The sequence below is a fragment of the Malaya genurostris genome, chromosome 3 (assembly GCF_030247185.1).
Source record: "Malaya genurostris strain Urasoe2022 chromosome 3, Malgen_1.1, whole genome shotgun sequence".
Classification (NCBI taxonomy): Eukaryota; Metazoa; Arthropoda; class Insecta; order Diptera; family Culicidae; genus Malaya; species Malaya genurostris.
In genome coordinates this window covers 164,672,882-164,693,434 of record NC_080572.1, presented here as the reverse complement: position 1 = coordinate 164,693,434, position 20,553 = coordinate 164,672,882, and the positions used below count along the sequence as shown (strand labels likewise).

The 20,553-nt window shown below is 38.0% G+C and overlaps 1 protein-coding gene across 1 annotated transcript in view; it reads right to left on the bottom strand.

The window, feature by feature from the left end:
• LOC131435405 (uncharacterized) overlaps window positions 1–20,553 on the bottom strand; it is a 217,346-nt gene that overhangs the window by 44,895 nt on the left and 151,898 nt on the right. Inside the window, exon 6 of the mRNA XM_058603248.1 lies at window positions 8,544–8,654. Coding sequence (XP_058459231.1) covers window positions 8,544–8,654 — 111 coding nt within the window. The remainder of the gene's footprint in view (window positions 1–8,543; window positions 8,655–20,553) is intronic.

The window sequence follows — 20,553 nt, the reverse complement described above, 5'->3', positions numbered from 1 at the left end:
GGATTTTTCTGGATCCAATATATTCATAAGGTTAGTCTCCTTTGTGTATTCTGTTTGATTGCACGTTTTTGAGGTATGTGATTGTAAAATAATACATTTTCGTGAATAAATAATACAATTCTACAAAAAAGTGAAAGTACTCGTAATTCTAGAAAATTAACATTTGAGATTCAATCGCTTCGGTCGCTTCATTTATGCGAACCGTACCCTACAGTGCTCACCGGCATGCACACTTCGGTGAAAATATCTGCATCCACCTCAGCGAATTTTAGAGCTCTTCTCTAGCAATTTGATGTGATCCAGTGCTAGAGGTAAAAGAAAATAAGCACGCGTTATCATGATGCGTGCACACTTTATCTAACAGTGGTGTATATGTGTGAAAGAGATGAGCTCTCGTTGATGTTTTCAGTGTGAAGGGAGAAATTTTGCTTGCTCTTCGTCACACAGAGGAGATGGACATCTCTGACCACATGAAAGCGACAACAGAAACCATTTAAGGATGTGTGGAAGACTTTGGGTTTTTTGAAAAAATGCAAAAATAATTTTCATTTGGGAACCGGGAAAATTGAATTCACATTTTCACAATTGAAAGCATATAACAATAAGTCATATCATTAATTTCACAGTTAATTTAGCTGAACCTTACGTCGATGCAGACGCAAAATTTATTTTTACATGTTAGAGGATGTAATATTATGTCATCAACGAAGAACGTTATTACATTCTGATAACAAAAACTTGTATAAAAACCATTCATCGAACAATTGGAAACGTTACGAATAATAATCTATAATAATCTAGTAATAAGTATGAATCGGAACAGTCGGTATCGACCAAGACGACGAAAAAAGGACAACGATTAAAAGTTTGGCACATGAAACTGTAAATCGCTTAGCTTCGCGGGGTGCGATCGAATACTGCACAATGAGTTGCAAACTCGCAAATTTGATACAGGCAAAGTCAGCGCGTGGTTAGATGGGAACCAATCAGTGACAGAATGTGTGTGTGTTGAAGATTGAAGGCCGTTTCTTCAATTACAGCATCATCAACGTACACTGCCCACATGAATGAACCCGATGAAGAGAAGGAAGCATTTTACGGGCAGCTGGAATGAACCTACGATAGCGGCGAGATGTGAAACTCGTTATCGGCGACATGAACGCTCAGGTAGGCCAAGAGGCAATGTACAGGCATGTAATCGGATTGGAGAGCTTGCATATGGTTTCCAACGACAACGGCCATCGATGCGCGAACTTTGCTGCCTACCGAGAAATGGTAGTCCGAAGCATCTTCTTCCCACGCAAAGATATCCACAAAGCCACCTGGAGATCACCTGACCAACATACGGAAAACCAGCGGTTGTATGCACTCAAAATTATCAACGGTGCGCAACACTTGTCGCACACGAACGCCGAGACTCAATTTCGAGCAGCTATGTAGCGATCGTTCTGCCGAGGAATACGTGCAAAAGCTGCTACCAACGGAAGAGCAGCTTGGCGTGGCGTCTCATGAAGATAGCTGAAGGAATATAAGGTCCGCCATAATTAGCATTGCCGCAACTGTACTAGGTACGAGGCTATCGAATTGAGGAAATGACTAGTTTGATGGTGAATGTCAGAAATTGATCGAGAAGTAGAATGCAGCAAGGGCGAGTATACTGCAACACTGCATGAGAGCGAACGAGGAACGATACATACTTTCTCACGAACCTTGAGAAGATGAAAGTATACATCGGACTGAAAGCTGAAGCTAGGCGTATCGGACTGGCTATAAATGCGTCGAAAACAAACAAATTCATGAGAGCAAAAGGCTCTAAAGAAGAAACACTACGCATCTCACCACGAATATTGATAGACGGTGACGATATCGAGGTGGTTGACGAGTTCTTGTATTTGGGTTCACTGGTGACTATTGATATCAGCAGATAAATTCAGAGGCGTATGGTAGCAGGAAATCGAGTACGTTGGATTCAGAAAAAACCCTTCGATCGAGTAAAGTGCAATTAATCATCTATAAAACGCTCATTAGCCTGGTTCTATTGTACGGACAGCTAAAATTTGATGGATACGATGGGCTGGGCTTGTCATGAGGATGCCGAATATCAACCCAGTGAAAATGATTCTTGAATCTGATCCGGTAGACACAAGAAAAAGAAAAGCACAGCGAGCAAGTCGAGGGGGATTTACGAAGTATCCGGAACTTGAGTGACTGGGTACGGTACGGTAAGTATGTATCCGAAAAAGCGTGGAAGGCTGAGTTGAAAAATTTACCAAGAGTTGCCCAATATGTTTTCTATTACGTTTGTGTCAAGTTGCAATTTGGTGACATTTTTTACATTCAACAATTATGAAAGAAAGATTGACATCCGATAATCCGAAATTATGTAAACTTCATGATTTGGGTTTTTCAATACTGACATCATGATTTGGGTTTATAAATATCGACTTACAATTAATATTTATACTGTCGATCTTATCATATGATTTTCTGATAGATAAAATTTGTTCCTTAAATTGCAAAACAAAGTTTTTCCGTTCTTTCTCAATACATTGATAAACGAAGTTCTGGTTAATCTCGATATCCATATGAGAGAGCAATCTATGCTGCTATTATACTGAATTTAGTAAATGTATAATTTCGCGTGAACTTGATTTTTTTAGTTTCGCAATCTACTGTTACTCAACTTCAAATTTTATTTTGAGTACGTTTTATAATATGTGTAAAGCAGAACAAAATATGCTTTCTCAAGATTTTCACTTTTAACAAATCTTCGCTTAAACGATGTTATAAAATTCAGCGCCCGTGAAATTTTGTGAACTCAACAGGTTATTGAGAGCAAAAAGTGGAATTTAGTTTTTACTAGAATAACAAGTAGAGTATTTAAAAATAAATATTACCTATCATGCACCTAATATGTAACGGTTTCTAGCAGTTGTTTCAAGTTAACTATGAAATAAACGAAAAAAAAAATGACGAGCTTGAGAGCAATCTGCAAGACACTCGAGTAAAGGTCTCCTCGTCCATTAGCAAAGTCTGTGTGCAGAAATAAATAGCTTGATTGACATTGATCCAAACGCATGGAGAAGATTAATCATTTCTGCTAGACAGTTAAGTACGGTGATCTGAGACTACAGGTTTCATGAACTTACTACGGAACATTAAACTGAACAATTTTCCTTATGGTTTAATTGAACTGTGTATCATTATATACGATGGGAATAATATGTCTAGATTGCAAGTGTTCATCGACACATTCCTTTTTACAGTGAAACCATTATGATTATGAGAACTCATTTTACAACAGATGAGGTAACATATAGTTAATAGTAGCGATTATTGCGAGGTGTATGTTTTTGTTTGCACACATCATTCCTTTTGATAGTCCTGTTATCATTACCTAAACTCAAGAGCTATTGTTCCCAGTTTGTTGAGTTTTCAATCGTTGTGATGTATTTATTGAAGATTTTAGACTTTTTCCGTGAAATAACGAACAATTTGAGAATAAAGCAAAGTGAATTAGTTATGCAAGTGAAGCACTTTTTTTTAAGAAAAATTTTGATAATCTTTTCATGTGCCTGCCGATAAGCCAATAAAATTTATGGTATATGTTCGTCATAATTTTTACGGTATTCTCGTCAAACGAGATTGTTTTTATTTTGGGTTCTTTTATTATGTTTCTAATACCTCTATTATAACTTAACTTTATAAATAACGGGTGTTGTTTTAGGAGGTTTGTTTTTTTCAATAGGAATTACTCTGTTGTCTGAAAGTGGTTATGACATTGAAAAGTGACGTCTCTACTCAGTATTGTTTGGCAAATCACCATGAGTAGGGAACATAATCGTTCGTCTGAGACCACCATAAAGAACGTAATTACCAAACGTATTTGGAGGAAAGATAATTCACACGATGTTCAAGAATTACCGATGCATCCCGATAAATGCACTGTTTGGTGCGGACTATGGGCTGATGTGGATATAGATGTGGACGAAATATGTGGTTTCAACAGGATGGTGCCACTTGTTATACTACGGCCGAATCAATCGACTTATTGTGTGAATATTTCAACGCCAACATTATTTCGAGAAATGGACTAATGAATTGGCCTGCACGTTCGTGTGAGTTGATGCCACTCGATTATTTTTTCGGGGATACGTAAAATAATTGGTTTATGTGGATAACCTAGCAACGGTTGATGCAGTGGAAACCCATATTCATCGTGTCATTGCTGAAATGCGCCCTCAAATGCTTGAAAAAGTGATCGAAAACTGAACGTGCTGAATCTTTGTGAAAAATAGTAGTGCCCGAAATCATATTTAAATTTTAAATGCCATGAAATTATCTACCAAATAAAAAAAAATGGCCATTTCATAACTTGGCATGTGTTTTATTTAAATTTCAAATCAGCAAACCGTTTAAAAACACCCTTTACATTCATCGTAACCTCTGAAATGCCACAATGTATCACGTGTACAACTTTGCTTCCGCCGTTTTCCGATAGGTGGCTGTACCGGCTGAGGCTGGTCAAAATACATAGATGATAATGCCTTTAAAGTGACAGTGCCTAACGAATTGCCATCGCCGTTTCAGTGACAGTTGTTCTTGTTTTCGTATTATTCACACTCGAAAATGTCTGTTTATGTGCCCAATTCTCGCCAGTTTTACTTTTCTGTTACAATTCGAAAAAAATGTAGCTGAAGCGCATCGAATGCTTTTAGAAACTTACGGTGATGCTGCTCTGAGTAGAAGAACGTGTCGGAAGTGGTTTAAAAGTTTTAAAAATGTGATTTCGATGTCGAAGACAAACAGAGAGAAAAAACCTTCAAAGATGAATAACAATTTACTACGAGCTCTTAAAATCGAGTGAAACCATCACAGGAGATCGCTACCGAACGCAACTGATGCACCTTAGTCGCGCGCTAAAAGAAAAGCGGCCACAGTATCAAGAGCGACATGGCAAAGTCATCCTCCAACACGACAATGCTCGGCCTCACGTCGCAAAAGTGGTCAAAAAGTACCTGGAAACGCTGAAATGGGAAGTCTTGCCCTACCCGCCGTATTCCCCAGATGTCGTCCCTTCTGACTTCCACCTATCCCGTTCGATGGCACACGACCTGGCAGATCAACATTTTAAATCCGTCAAGGAATCTCTGAAGTACAAATTCTGCCTTAAATCCTTCTTTTTAGAAACTTCTGCTAAGTTCGCCTCCCAGGAATACCGTAAGGTCTACTCTGATTTGTTTATGAAATATCTATAAAAAGTATCGATTTTCGTAAAGTTAGATAGATTTTAACACGACTAGCACCCCTTTTCAGAGACACTTGCAACACTCCCTTCCTCCGAAAAATACTTTTACGATAACTGCATAAAAGCAAAAAGTTCCTGTGCCAAGTTGGGTGGCAATCCAATGAGTTGTTTTGAAAATGTACCGTTATAACACACAAATTTACATCCATTTTGACACTTACTCTGCTATGTTGCGGATTTTCAAAATTTTTCCCAAAATTAAAGTTTTGGCATTAAAAGTTTTTTTATACGATTCAGGCAAAAAGCGATTTTATAACATTTTTTGGACTGCGCAATCCATGGTCGGTTCTTCTGTTTAGTTTGTGTACTAACGGGTGGCAACTAAAATTTTGGAATTGTTTCGAGACCTGTATGCTCAACAACAAACGAGCTCAGAAAGAACTAAGAGTGTGTATGTGTTAGCTCTCTTTATCCTCTTTCTGTTAGTATTCTCTGTTCTGTTCATGCTTGCTCAGTTTTTCTCAAAATGCCGTCGAAACAAGAAGTATTTCACGAGTGCATTGTACAGTTCTACGAACTGCACAGAAATCTCGGCGTATAGTATACGGTACAACATTTTAAAAGCAAAAATGTTGCGGCTTCGACAGTTTACAATATCCTAAGATGCCTAACAACTGCTCGTAAGGAAGGTAGTGGAAGACCAGCCAAAATTATGGACGCAAAAATACTTCGTTCTCTTTCTCGTGCCTTCAACAACAAGGATTCACTGAGTCAAAGGGATGCCGCAAAAAAGGTCAGCTGTTCTCACCAGTACATCTGAAAAACATTAAAAAGACTCGGAATAAAGTACCGAAAGAAGACACGAGCCCCGGGATATACTGACGCACAGATTTCAACGCTGAATTCTCAATGCCGGTGGTTGATTAAAAATTTTTCCGGAAAAAGTTTTGTTTTGGACGACGAAAGTTACTTCCCTCTTTCGAAAACGCAGATTTCCGCAAACGATCGATACTATTCAACTGTACATCCGAACATAAAATATTATTATTATTATTATTTATTTATTTCGGTTTTAGCCTATTTTAGGTCATTCGCCGACCATAAAATATTAGTTTAAACATAAGCTTGAACAGAAAGTGAAGAAAGGCATTTTTAAGCCATCTGGGTTGACAATCAATCAAGATGTGTACCAGAACGAATGTTTGTAGAAAGTTTTGATCCCGGTTTTTCAAAAACATCATGCTAATGAACAATACGTGTTTTGGTCAGATAAAGCGTCATCGCATTGCGCCAAAAAACACAATCGTTCCTGAATACCCATTCGATCCCATTTGTACCCAAAAACCACAACCCGATAAATCTCCCTCAGTGTCGCTAATCGAAGATTTCTTCGGGGTTTTGAGCTCCTTGGTGTACAAAAATAACTGGAGAGCCACGAATTGCTAACAGTTGATTGGTAGAATCAAGAGATGCACGGAGAACCCTTCGATCATAAAATTGCGATATCGCAGTTTTTGATTTTTGCGATAGTTGATTTAACTAATTTCTTTTTGATTCAACCAAAATGGTTTTTGATTTGCATATATTCAAGTAGTTGAAAAATATGTTGTTTTGAATGCTGTCAAATGCCGGAGACAGTTGAAAGCAAAACAATAATTGCAATGCAAAATCAACAACTTTTTAGTTGAAATCTTTTCGCGTCGCTTTAAAATGTCAATGAAAACAACATCGATGGTTAAAGCGTTTGGTGAAATTGTGTTTATTCGATTTCAGAATTTTATGATAACAAATGTTTATCTAACAGCGGTGTTGTGATAAAGTTAACCTCGTTTGAGATGAAAAAGATTTGGTGACAAATTAGAAAATGTTAATGAATGATCATCTCGTAATCTTTCAGGTATGCGCGAAAATTTTATGCTTCAAATTCGATCATTATTTACTTCCAGCAGACTGTTTTACTTCCAGCTGTTTGTTACCGATGATGATGTTCATGCATTAGCAATAAAACGCTTTTTGACATGAATTTAATTTATAAAAGTAACAGGAGCGAAGGGTTTCAAACGCACAGAACGCGCTGCGATTGAATGGCGCGTTTGAATTGCCGTCGCAAAATTCCAATTCCCAGCGGTTGATACACACAAGCTCATATAAATTGACTAAAATTATCAGTGCATAACTTTAGTTCAACCGTTTGAAGGCATCATTTTAGGTAAATTTAATAACTTCGCTAATTTACTCGCCCCTCCGGGCACTTTTGCTGATTAAAAACGTTTTTCTACATCGATCATTTCCGATCGAATCAGAAGTATTTTTTTTAGAATTTAGATCTTTACTGATCTCAAAACAAACAAACGAATAAAACCGATTTATTTTTCAACTAACAGAATTTTGTTTCAATAACAACACCAGTTATTTCAACTAAAATAGTTGTTGAAATTGAAAGGTATGTGTCCTCACTAATTGACAGCATTTTTTTTTCAAACAGTTAAATTAGTTGTTTCAACCATCGTTTCTGCTAATCGAAAAACAAAAATGACAGTTTAGTTAAAACAACAATCGATTAGTTGTACCAAATTTTAACCATTCGAATTCAGAAAATCAACTAATATTCTGGTTGAAATGGGATCGCGGGTGGTTCCGTGTGCATTCGCAAAGTTGACATGAAGGCCGTACAACGCTCCTGTTCCGGCATCACACGGAAGCTTCGCCGAACATCCGATTACGGACCGTTTTCAAATGTTTACTAATTTTTTCAACAATGAACAATGTATCTTTAATTTCAATAAATCAGATCTTCTCCAAGAATGTTTGTCTTTTTTTGACAGCTTGAGAAAGAAATTCTAAAATTTTAGTTGCCACCCGTTATAGTTTTTTTTAAAGAATGAATAAAAAAGAGCCGCCAACGTCCTTTGAGCATTTCTCTGACTTCATTGCACTAAATTCAACGATAAAAGTCGACTAGATAAAATTGCTACAGCTTTCTCTTTGTTCAGTTGCGCTTGCAAACTTGCACGGGGCAAAGGTCCTCGAGAATGCAGGAATTGGTCAAGCGAAGGCTGTTTAAGTACTTTCGATTAAGTGTAGTGTTTTGCTACCATCTGCCACCGCATTTGACCACACACATACACACATCCATACTACCTTCGACCAGAACCATTGCAGTGCAGTGCAGTGCAAGCAAACTGATGAGCAAACTGTTTGGCGGTAAATCACACTTAAGTGGCTGCTCATCAGCTAAGAAGAGAGCTGATGGTTGATGGTCAAAGTTGGCGGTTTGTTTAGTCAACACACTTACCCGGGAAACCGATTTCTTTGCTTGGATAGACGATCTGGCCACGGTGTGGTAGAAACACGAACGGAATCTTCTCCGAAGTGGATCCGCTGATGAAGGGTGCAAGAGTGCATTCTGGAAAGAGCATAAAGGTACACAAAATTTAATGTTACGTGTTCGAAAGGCGCGCAAGAAATGTTAAAATGTGGCTAGATAATAGATACAAATAAAAACTCATCAAAAATAATTTTACCAACGACTACCGTTTTCTTCGAACGGAAAACCACCTATACGTTGCCAACTCATCTCGATCCGCTCGTCTTAATGAGCAATTTCTGGCCGGGAGCCACGCTCCACCGATCGGTTCCAGCAGCGCTCAAATCTGAACTACTTAATTTTATATCTTCTAGTTTTTCTTCCCGACTCTCACAATGGGGTGCAGGCACAAACGTTCCGAAACAAAATTAATCCCACTCATGAACCATACTTCCTCAGTGTGGTCAAATTTACAGGTCCAAGCAATCAGAGAAGTCTAACAAGCAAAAGTGTTTCTGAAAACAATCTCGATTCGGCTTCTTTCAGCAGACCCCAGCCATCCGACATTTCCACACCTGCAAATGGTGTTGGTGCTTCGATGGCAATTTTCTCACGTTTATTAGAGTGTTCATTACGGAACAGCAGAGTTCCGCACAACATTCATTTGAGATTTGTTTGTTCTAGAAGCTTGCGGTTAACCTATTTTTTTTTGAAGTGTTAGCATACGTAATTTGAAACTTTAGCATATTTAGCGTGTTTACTCTTCAATTGTGCACAAGAACTGCAGGATACAAGGTTCTCTGTAATCAGGTCACCCTGTAAGAAACACACAACTTTTATGTCGTGATCTCCATGTTCGACAACCATAACTTCAACTATTACAAAATATTTATACTATCGGATCACGAGATAATAATGAAATGTATTCCATAACTGCTCGTTTACGTGTAGGTTTAAACAGTTCTTAGCTGCTCCGCTTGTAATTTGCGGATGATCGGCATACATTTCGCACAATAAAAAAGACCACCTTTCGAAGAGCTTCCGTGCAAGCACATTTAGTTAGGCGGGACCGTGCCAACAGGACAGGCTCCTTACGCGCATAAAGTAGAACTGTTGATCAAGGTAGAGAAAACAATTGGGTTGTAAATTGTGGAGCCCCATGACACCTGAGCCGCCCCTGAAGTCGTCAACCATTGGTAAGCTGTACTGCTTCTAGTGAGCCGCTCGGTCACGGTTGTTTCGCCAAGAATCAGGCTGTTTATACGCTGTAAAACTGTTTATTGGAAAATGATGCGTGTAAAATGACTATTTTATTTGGCTGCCACTTTTTGCACCAACTTCTGGTACGGCCATTGAAATGCAGGTACTCTACTTGTGTCGCTGACGCTAATAATCGTTTTCTGCTTTGTCGCTTATCGGACTCTAGGGTAGTACTTTGTGGTCATATCCGATCGATGGATACGTGCAGACGCAAAATTCATTCATTACGTTCTCGTACGCAAGGAAAGCTATGCAATCACAGAGTATTGGATATTCTAGCGAATGTAAGCGTGATTTCATGATCTTTTCATATTTTCTGAAATCTTCATTTCACAACTTTTTTAACGATTTCTACGTATGCAACATTCATCGCTGTGTAAGTATTGGGCGCAATTGTACACCAACGTGTTTAAGAACGACGCAGACAACCCTAGTGCACCGCGGATAACTTTGACAACGCGTTGGAAATCCAAACATTTCAAACGACTGCGCATTATACTCAGCCACGCCACGAATGTGCATAATGGGTAATAATGCAATCGACACAGGTGGTGAACCCTGAAGCAGACCAGACAGACAGGAAGAGAAAGATGCACAGGATATAGACCTAGATTCCCGGTATGGAGGAAAGGCGCTCTATAGCTTTCGAGGTCTTGTCGCGAACGAGTAACCGTTCGTTTGCCGCCCGCTGAGATATCATTATTTAAAAGCTTATTTTTTTACGTCGGAATAGAAGCACATCACTAGCAGACGGGGCTCACAAGCTGTTTGCATTAGAATGTGCATGATCGTGCGGAAAATAGGGAATCGCAGCGATCCGTGCATATCGAGCAAAACCTATGACCATTCCGGATACGTGTTCTGGAGCGCGGCTAAATTGATTTTCTATCTCACTGCATCTAAGTAGGCTTGGTTCGATTTGAAACGTAAATAACGACTACAGTATCAACCTTGACGGGACATACCATACAAGACCGCGGCTGATTAAACTGATTATGCGTATCTTTGTTTTGCAGAATAGTATTGACAGAAAGGTGATGCTAATGGTTTTGATAACTATGCTGCGTGCTACAGATGCGATGCACGCTACTTGAGTGAGCGAGAGGACATTCTTAGATCATTGTGAACCGTCTGAACTGTCGAACTTGAAACTTATTATATTCATTAAGGTGAAATATATGCGAGTGTATAACAAAGTAAAAAAGTGAGCTGAAGAGAATATAGTTGAGTATAGAAAGACGTTGCAACAATATCAATATAATTAGTATCAGTATTACTATTAAAAATGATATAGTTTGATTCATCGGTTCTGTGGTTCAAAGGCAATAAATTGAAAAAAACTCATTTTTGAAAATGATGGAAAAATCGATTTTTCGAACCATCTTAACATTTATATGTTTATATATGATTAATTTACAACATTTTATCTCAGCTGTGACATACATGTATTCTCTTTGAAGAGCAATACAATTGTTCCAACGGCACTCCAACATTTCTATACTTCATTTATACCACGATTTCTCCTTAACATCAAAGATACACTTTATTTTCAGTTATGACTTCTTCATTCGCTGAGATCTTTTTCCAATAAGGGGCTGTCCATGAAAGATGTCACGCTTTTTTGACGATTTTTGACTCACCATCCCCCCTTTGTCACAGGAGCAAAGACCCCCCACCCCACTATTTCACATGTCGCGAATTCAAAATAAATCTAATTTATCTCAATACATTCTCAATATGTATGACAAACCATACAAATATGAGGGAAAAATCGATTTATTACATGCTGTCATTAGATTAAAAAATATCCCTAAAACTACAAAATCATCGGAATTATTTTATTAATATCAGTTATATAAATTAACAAAAGTATTTGGTTGGAATTGATGAAACATTTAAATTATCTGTTTTATTCCTCCTAGGGGTACACAGATATATTATTGTTTTAGGTAAAGAATAATATTTCCTTAGTGTGGCATACAGGGCTGAGAAAATAAAGTCCAAAACCTCAAACCTTCATTTCCGAATTTACAAGAAGAAGCTTTTACATCAACAAATACACGTTTTCCTATAGAATGTAAACGTTTATTGTGGAGATTTTTTCAGGAAATAGGGCAAAGCAGTAATATAATTAGGTATTTTAAAAATGCGCTCAGTGAAAATATTGGACGTCACATTCCAAAAACCTAAGCCCTAACCAAAATACATAAGCCCTAACCATGTTTGCCGATGGTCAATTTGATTGACTTCCACCAGCTGCTACGCATTCAGAATTGTAAAAATTGTTGTTTTTGATCAGCTGTGAGAAAACGTGACACTCACTTTGCAACATTTTTTTTTCATTTTCAGGTGCTCATTTAAAATTGTGAACACACTTGCTTTTGATATGTCAGTAATCTGTTGCAACTTCATATTTCTATATTATACAGATTCATTCGGACGACCAGAGCGTGGAACCTTTTTCAATAGAACGGCGACTGGGTGCTATCGCCTTCTCTGTTAGTAGCAGAATGAGAAGATGCGAATTGGTTTGTAAGTAAATAAGGGACTCATTTGAAATGCGAAATAAATTAAAAAACATTCAAATAGGTCTAGTATTTCGACTTGGGGTCCTATTTCTGAAGTGTATTTAAAATTCTCTGACCCGGTTCACAACTGTCTAAAGTGCGGAAGATGCCGACAACAACAGCTTGATGAGTGCTCAAAACCTACAAGGAAAGCCTGAATGGGAAATTGAATCAGAGGACCTACGAAAATCTGGTTTTTCGATCTGAGACGTGACCAGAAAGTGCAACGAACATTTTCAAACGATGCGGAATATTCTTCGTACAAAGTAAGAGTCACAAGTGAATTATGGCGGTGACATACGATTTATTGTTGAGGCCTGAAAACGGAACCTTTCGTCACATCCTCGACGATGACATCAAAGTTTACATCGAAGAATTCGAAAAAAAAAGAATTCCTGAAAAAGCGTGCAGCATGAATGATTGGTAAATTCATCTTTTGGACAGATTTGGCCACCAGCTGCCGTTACTCCACGGCGGTTCTGAGGTGGTATGCTAACAACAAGATCGATTATTTTCTTATGCTAATGAATCTTCTCAATATGTTTTAGCTAGATTTTGCTAGCTGTCACTGAAGTTGGGAGAAATTGCAGTGGTACTGTTACAACGGGGTTGTTTCCATCGTAAAAGATTATAATCCATGAAGATGCCTCAAATTTCGGTTGATCGATTTGCAAATTATAAGTGGAAGTGAGACTATGGATGATTCAGATGTTGGAATGGAATAGCTGCCTTGATGAACAGAGTGTTTGCCGTTGCATCTAAATAGAATCGAAATCACACAGTCGACTATTGTCTTTCTCATATAGAAAGACATGGGGCCGAGTGTCATGTACCATTTGAATCAGTTCGTTGAGATTACAAAATGTATGTGCGTGTATGTATTTTTTTTTATTTAAAATATTTTTTATTCAGGCCTATTTGCGTACAAGCTTTACGTGGCCGATTTAGCTGAGTTTTTAGATATTTTTTTGCATTGGATCTCGTTGTCACCCTTTTTCTAGGGGGAGAGGAGCTTCTATTTTCCATTGCCGAGGTATTGTTGTTGATTTCGTTGCTAGTTGCAGTAGATGCGCCTTATTGTACATTGTTTGCAGTTGCTGGTTGGTTAGATGGTAAGCTGTTAATTGCAGTTGGTGTACTTTGTTCTATAGGGGTTACGTTGGATGGTTTCGTTGAAGGGGATGCTTCACTGTTGTTGGTGACTGTCACAGGTGTACTGGGGTTGCTTGGGGTTGGTGTGAAGGAAGCACCGTTGTCCTTTGGTATAGTTGTCTCCTTGTCCGGTTTATCACATGGCTTACCGTAGTGAACAGCTTTTTGGCAATATTGACATGTGGCCATCTGATTGTCATAGGTAACAAGTGATTTGCACGGTATTCTTGTATCCTGACCGAATGTCACATAAGAAGGTATGGTCTCCTCAAGCACATGCGTAACAAACGTACGCCATTTAGAATACCGGGGAAAAAATTTTTCCACTTTTCTTTTTTGATAGAGAAAATCTCTCCGTATTGGGACATAGTTTTGCGAATATATGAATCGGTGAAGCTTGAGGGAAGATCATGCACACGCACTTCTATAGTACTATCTTCCATATATACTGGAATGTTGTACTTGATATTTTCGTGCTCCACATAGTGCACATTATTATTGTCTTTAGCGAATTGAATTGCATCCAACTTTTTATAGAACTGGATATAAACAACATTATTGGTCTTATTGCATTGAAGTAAATGCACACGTTTAATGCCAAGATGCATTTGCTCCTTAAGCAAACCTTCAAGTTCTCGTATAGAAGGTCGAATTTTGCACTGTCTGAAGTCAACAATAATTGTATTCTTTCGTACCGGCGGTAGCTTTTGTTCGTTTGGTTCACTCATTTCGAGATCGTTCTATTGTTCACTGCACAATACTGTACTTGGTTTCTTCTGTCCCGAACGTAAGCGGTTTTGGTTTATCGACTGACTTGAATGAGATGTGAAACCGAACTGCGTGCGTGGATGTATGTTTGTGGGTATGTGACAAACATTGTCACTCAATTTTCTTGGCTGTACCGATTTTAACAAACTCAGATTCTAATGAGATTCTTTTCACAATTGATGGCGATATGAGGTGCGAATTTGTATAAACTGATTAGTAAACTCATGTAGTGGGCAGATGTTGACTACTAGTCCCTGGTTTCCGGTTCTGAAAGCACTGATAATAGTGAAGAAAACCTCCAAAACTCCAAACGGAACTCACTTCGACTTCTCAGCAACGGTTAGACCGATTTTCACAAATCTTGATTCAAATCAAAGCTTTTATTGTCTTAAAAGATACTGAGCTATTTCATCCAGATCCGAATTCCGCTTCCGAAATTATAGGACGATGAGTGTCAAAACTACATACCATCATACAAAATGACGACGCAAAACCGTTACGTATCGGAACGTGCTGATACGGAAGAAGAAAACACTCCGCCTTTGTAAACGAAGAACACGTGCTTTGTTCAATTACGTATAGCTTGTGCGGGAGAATGAAAACTTCACACGTTTTCAAAACACAACTGAACTCATCGGCTGTGATTACAATTGATTATAATAACAGAAATTGAAATGCCAATCACAAAGCATGTTTCATTATGCTGCTTGAAAAGTATTACTACAGTTTTAACTTGAATTTCTTACACATTAATAACAGAAGCACAAGTTTTCGTTTGCTTTCATTTTTGTTTAATTGTCTCAAACGAAACAATGTCTGAGATGTGAATCAACTAGCTTTAATTGAAACAGTATTTGTCTTTACAATTAACATTTGAATGAATTAATTTTTTTTATAAACTTATTATATGATAGTCAAAATGTCTAATCGTCATAAAATTTAAAACACAGATAAGTACGGAATTTTCAAAGCAGATTGTATAACTATTTGAACTTATAGGCCTGGCTATTTGATGGCCGCAAATACTTTTTACGACTGTGACGGTCTCTTGAAATAAATTGTCAAAAACTCCATTGGAACTTACATCGATTTCTAATAAAATGTTAATGAGAAAGGCATCATTACACCACAAGGTGAATTAAAACAGTTTTTTTTCATTAAATTGGAGTGAAAATCCCTAATTTCGACTTCTCAACTGTTTCATTTCATCACAACAATCACGAAATATTGTTGATTTATTACTTAAAGATATTAAGTGTGGCGAGCCTTACATCACAGAATTCCGGTTATAACTTTAATCATACCTAGCTACCTTTTCAATGATTAGAATAATAGCACATTTCTACTACTTGGTATTTGTTCTCGTTTATCCGATGTGAGATTTTGAACGACAAGATTTTTTGATAACTTTGATTCTAAAGTTTGCTGAAAACCCAAACCGTTGTACCGTTCAAGCACTAAACTTGTTCATACACACTGTTCCCTCTTTTCAGAAGCCTATTAGCAGTACCAGAAACAAATGTAGCAGTCGATCAACTCAAGTTCAACCAAGTAGCACAGCCAAAATAGATGAAACGATCAAGTGTAAATAAACACAACGTAGCAAATCGGACCGAAGACTGGAACACAAAATAAAACTTTGCAAACAAAGCAAGCATGACGTTTGTCTAAATCTGCCTACTAGGCAAACAGTATATTTGATTGGGAAATTTAGCGAAACCAATCTCCGCACAGTTACCTCTAACGAAGCTCAATAGCACAGTACTCAGCATTGAGACCCATAATGTTCTGGCCTCGTTGAACCTGCTGTGTTTTACATCTTTAATGTATAAAAAGGCGTCTCGCAGCTGAACCGGTGAAATGTAACCGTAAGTAACGTCACACCAGTACTGGCAACATGGAAAGCAGGGCGTCTGATTTCATTCGTTCGTCACTTGCGCTTTATTATTACGAGATGAGAGATTTGTGGTTGAAATTTTCGCTACTTTAGCGAAAGAATAATCCAAAAATGTTGTACAGTTGAGCTGCGCTGAAACTAAGCTTAGCCTGGAATAAACGATTTCTTTCGCTTTAATGAATGCAGCTTTGAAATACCGCTAGCTTTTCTAGTACCTTATGCTTGCTGTTTCTTTAAAGTACAGAAGAAAGAAAAATAATGGAACATTTATAGCTTTGTCCGAACCAAACAGCTATCACTACCTAGCACCTAGTATAATGATGGGCAGGACCATGTGGTGCATTAATATGTCGATGCTTTGAGGCACATAAACCTAGTGAATAGTTTTTCCAGAACGAACGTGTTATTTTTCTCTCCTCTCTATCGAAAATGTGTGTTAGGAGTACCGACAAGGTAAGCCGAAATTCGGCATATGCTGCCGGTACGTTACGTAGATCCGGTGTGAACAGAGAAAACAAAAAAGTAGTCCAAATGTACAGCAAGTGAGTTACCGTTTTTCGTTGGCCATCACAGGTACCATCCACATAACCGATACCGATGCTATTAACATTGGAACTATCGCTTCGGTTTCTCGCGCTTTCACTACTGAGTTTCTCGTTCAATTTGACCATTGTTATGTCGAAAAGTAAACCCAAATGTGACGTTGCAGTAGTCAACAGTTGGAGATCATTGCACACCATGTGCCCCAGTTAGATGGGTGAAATGAGAATTTGTTTTTACTTTCACTAATCCAATTTGGCGTAATCAGCTTTAAATGAACATATTGAAATTGCACATGAAATCTATGGATACATTAATGGTCCCGTGTGTTAGTATGTTCCAGCATACCTCCGCAACAACTTAACAGATTGCCACCAAACTGCACATTACCTTTATTGTTAATCGAATTCGGTGAGAATCAGAACTTTTAGACTACCACAGATAACGTTCTAATGCTAATAATATATTAAATTTCTCCACACTTATGACTAATTTTTCAAAGTTTATCTAGACTGTCTTTGGAAATTTTAACCATTTTAGTATTTCTGATATAGAAAGGTTATGCAATGGCTTGAAAAATCGACTAGTAAAAATTGGCCCGGAGGGCCAAGTGCCACATACCATCCGACTCAGTTCATCGAGCTGAGCAATGTCTGTGTTTGTATGTGTCAAATAATCTCACTAGGTTTTCTCGGAGATGGTTGAACTGATTTTTATAAACTTCAAATGAAAGGTCTTGTGGTCCCATACGGAATTCCTGAATTTCATCCGGATCCGACTTCCGGTTGCGTAGTTATTGGGTAAAGTGTGTTAAATATTGTACACCATCACTTAAACCGGGTAAACAAAGAACGCAAAAATTTTACAAAACTTCACAAATCGACAGTCATTATCAGTAGGCAACTAAACAAATCAATTCTAAAATGGATCTCACTCACTTTTCTCAACGATGGTTTGACAGATTTCCACAAATTTAAATTCAAATGAAAGGTCTCCTGAATTTCATCCGGACCCGGCTTCCGGTTCCGGAGTTATAGGGTAAAGTGTGTTAAATATTGTGCACCGTCACTTAAATCGGCGAAACAAAAACTGTAAAAAATTGTCTAAACTGGACTCAAAGCTTGTGTAGCTATTATCAGTATGCAGATAAACAAACCAATTGTGGCTATCCTGGCTTCCGGTTTTCGATTAACGATTAATCGACGGGAGATAATAGACATAACATATGCTCAAAAATGGATCTTACTCATTTATCTCAGAGATTGCAGAACCGATAATCCCAACCTTAGGGTTAAATGAAAGGTCTTATGATCCTACCAAAAATTGCTACATATTTTCTGATTTAACAAAAACTTTAAATTAAATGGTAAAATCGTATAACAACTTCAAAACTAGAACAAAAACTATTAGAGTTTGGACGTCATGTTAGTTGGTGGCCGTACGAATCGACTTCGATTATACCGGTTCTCGGGTTCCGGTGTTGGAAGTGCATATAATAGTGAATCCACTTCGTTTTCTTAAGAATGACCTACGCGAGCAAAGCACTTATTCTTAATATTATACTAGTTATTGCCCAAACAATCCCACAAACATTTCGAATAGAATACCAGAGTATTATATGTGAGAAAGGTATCTTTACACCACTAGGTGGATGAAAACACGTTTTTTTTTTCAAATGGTTATAGTCAAAAAATTATCAAGTTACAAGAATGTAAATTGTAAACAATTGTAAAATTTTCAAGATCGATTTTTTCCAGTGTAGGACTCGATTTGTAATTTTGTAAATACTTATTCGATTTTTTTTATATTAAGAAAATGTACATAAAATTTGGCCCTTTTTAAAAGGCAGTCTAGATAAAATTAGGGGAAAAAAAGTATTCAATATGGCTTTTTGTGGTAATGTCCAGTAAGTTTAATTAACATCTGAAAGGGTGCTGCCAACGTTTGCTCAAGTTGGCGCAAAATTCATCTTATAGCATATGCTATGCCCAAAGGTAATCAAACGGACTTTATCTACATATGGTGCATTCCACGCAAAAACAGCCATCAAAAATTAAACAATGTAAACCAATCGAAGCGCCATCTGCATATCATTGTCGATGTTATCAGATTTCTATGTAATGTGTCCGGGTCTTGGAAATTTACAAGTCAAATTTACAAGCTGAAAAACTAATATTGGTCTGCGGAAAACCCAACCGCGAGTGTATATTTTATTTTATTTGTTTTTCAGTAGTAGTGTTTCATCTTTCATTAACAGTAATTCGAATAGGAGAAACAGAATACTGGTGAGATAGTTCTTTGGAGATATTTAATATTCTGCTTATTTACAATGCCTTATTATATTTATCCTGAGTAAAAATTTGCTTTTATTGAGATCAAATTGTTTATCAAAACAATCCAGATCTTTTTTCCTTCCTACTACAGTGGAACCCGCGGTCTCTAGAAACAGAGAGTATCGGAATAACATTCCTTCCTTTACCTCAGTAGCGCAGCCTTTGGTCATGGCCGCATCGTTATTGATATTTAATGAAAAGGAGTGAGTGAAGATGCGCAGTGAAAATGATTTCATTATACAAGGTGAGATGAAAAAACTGCAACAAAGTAAAACGCCATAATTTTTTCATTTTTTTTTAAATTTTATTGAATGAAAGCAAAAAATGTCGGAAATAACATCAAATTTGAGAATCGGTTTAGATTTGTTCGAATTGGCCACCTTTGGCACGAACTATGGCCTTCAAACGGCCAATGAAACCATCACACGCTGCCCGAAAGTGGCTCTGCGGTATTTTGTCCCATTCTCGGCGAAGCGCTTGCTTGAGATGATCGACACTTTGGTATTTTTTAGTGCCAACCTTGCTTTCCAAAATACCCCAGGCACAATAGTCCAACGGATTGGCATCCGGAGATTTTGGTGGCCATTGTGCGGTGGAAATGAAGCGAGGAACCTCATTTCTTAACCATTCTTGGGTGGCGCGTGCTGAGTGCGATGGTGCTGAGTCCTGTTGGAATGTCCAAGGTCTGCGGCCGAAATGTTTGCGTGCCCAGGGCTTCAGAACTCCCTCCAAAATATTTTCGCGATAGATTTGCGCATTTATTTTGACCCCACGGTCGATGAATACGAGCGGCGAGCGACCATCGGCTGTTATGGCGGCCCACACCATCACCATGGCCGGCTTTTGAGTTCTGGTGGCCAACCGAAGCTGCAAATTTTCAGCTGACCTCTCTGGCAAGTAAACACGATCATTTTGTTTGTTTACAAACTGCTGGATAACGAATGGTTTCTCATCGGAGAAAACCAAATTCGGCAGTTCACCACTTTCGGCCAAGCGAAGCAACTCTTTAGCTTTTTCGAGTCTAACTTTTTTTGCGCATCAGTAAGATCTTGCACTTTTTGGAACTTCAATGGCTTTAGTCCAAGCTCATTTTTCAATATTTGCCGAATGGCATATTGCGATATGTTCAGCTCACGAGCCATTTTTCGGCCACTGCGACGCGGATTTCGTTCAATTCGCTTCTTCACTTTTCGAACCATTTCTGCCGATGTTGCTGTTTTTTTTCGTCCACTTCCTTGACGTCGGGCTACGCTACCAGTATCACGGTAACGAGCGATGGTACGAGACACAAAAGATTTATTCACTTTTAAATGCTGGAGGGCTCTAACGATAGCCACTTGTGGTTTTCCAGCCAAATGCAAAGCAATCACACTATCACACTTGAATTCCATCACAAATAACTTTTTTTCTGAAAAATTCCCACCAAAATGCTTTTGTGCGCTTGTAAATAATATAATGAGCTGTCACTAGAATAAATCTGA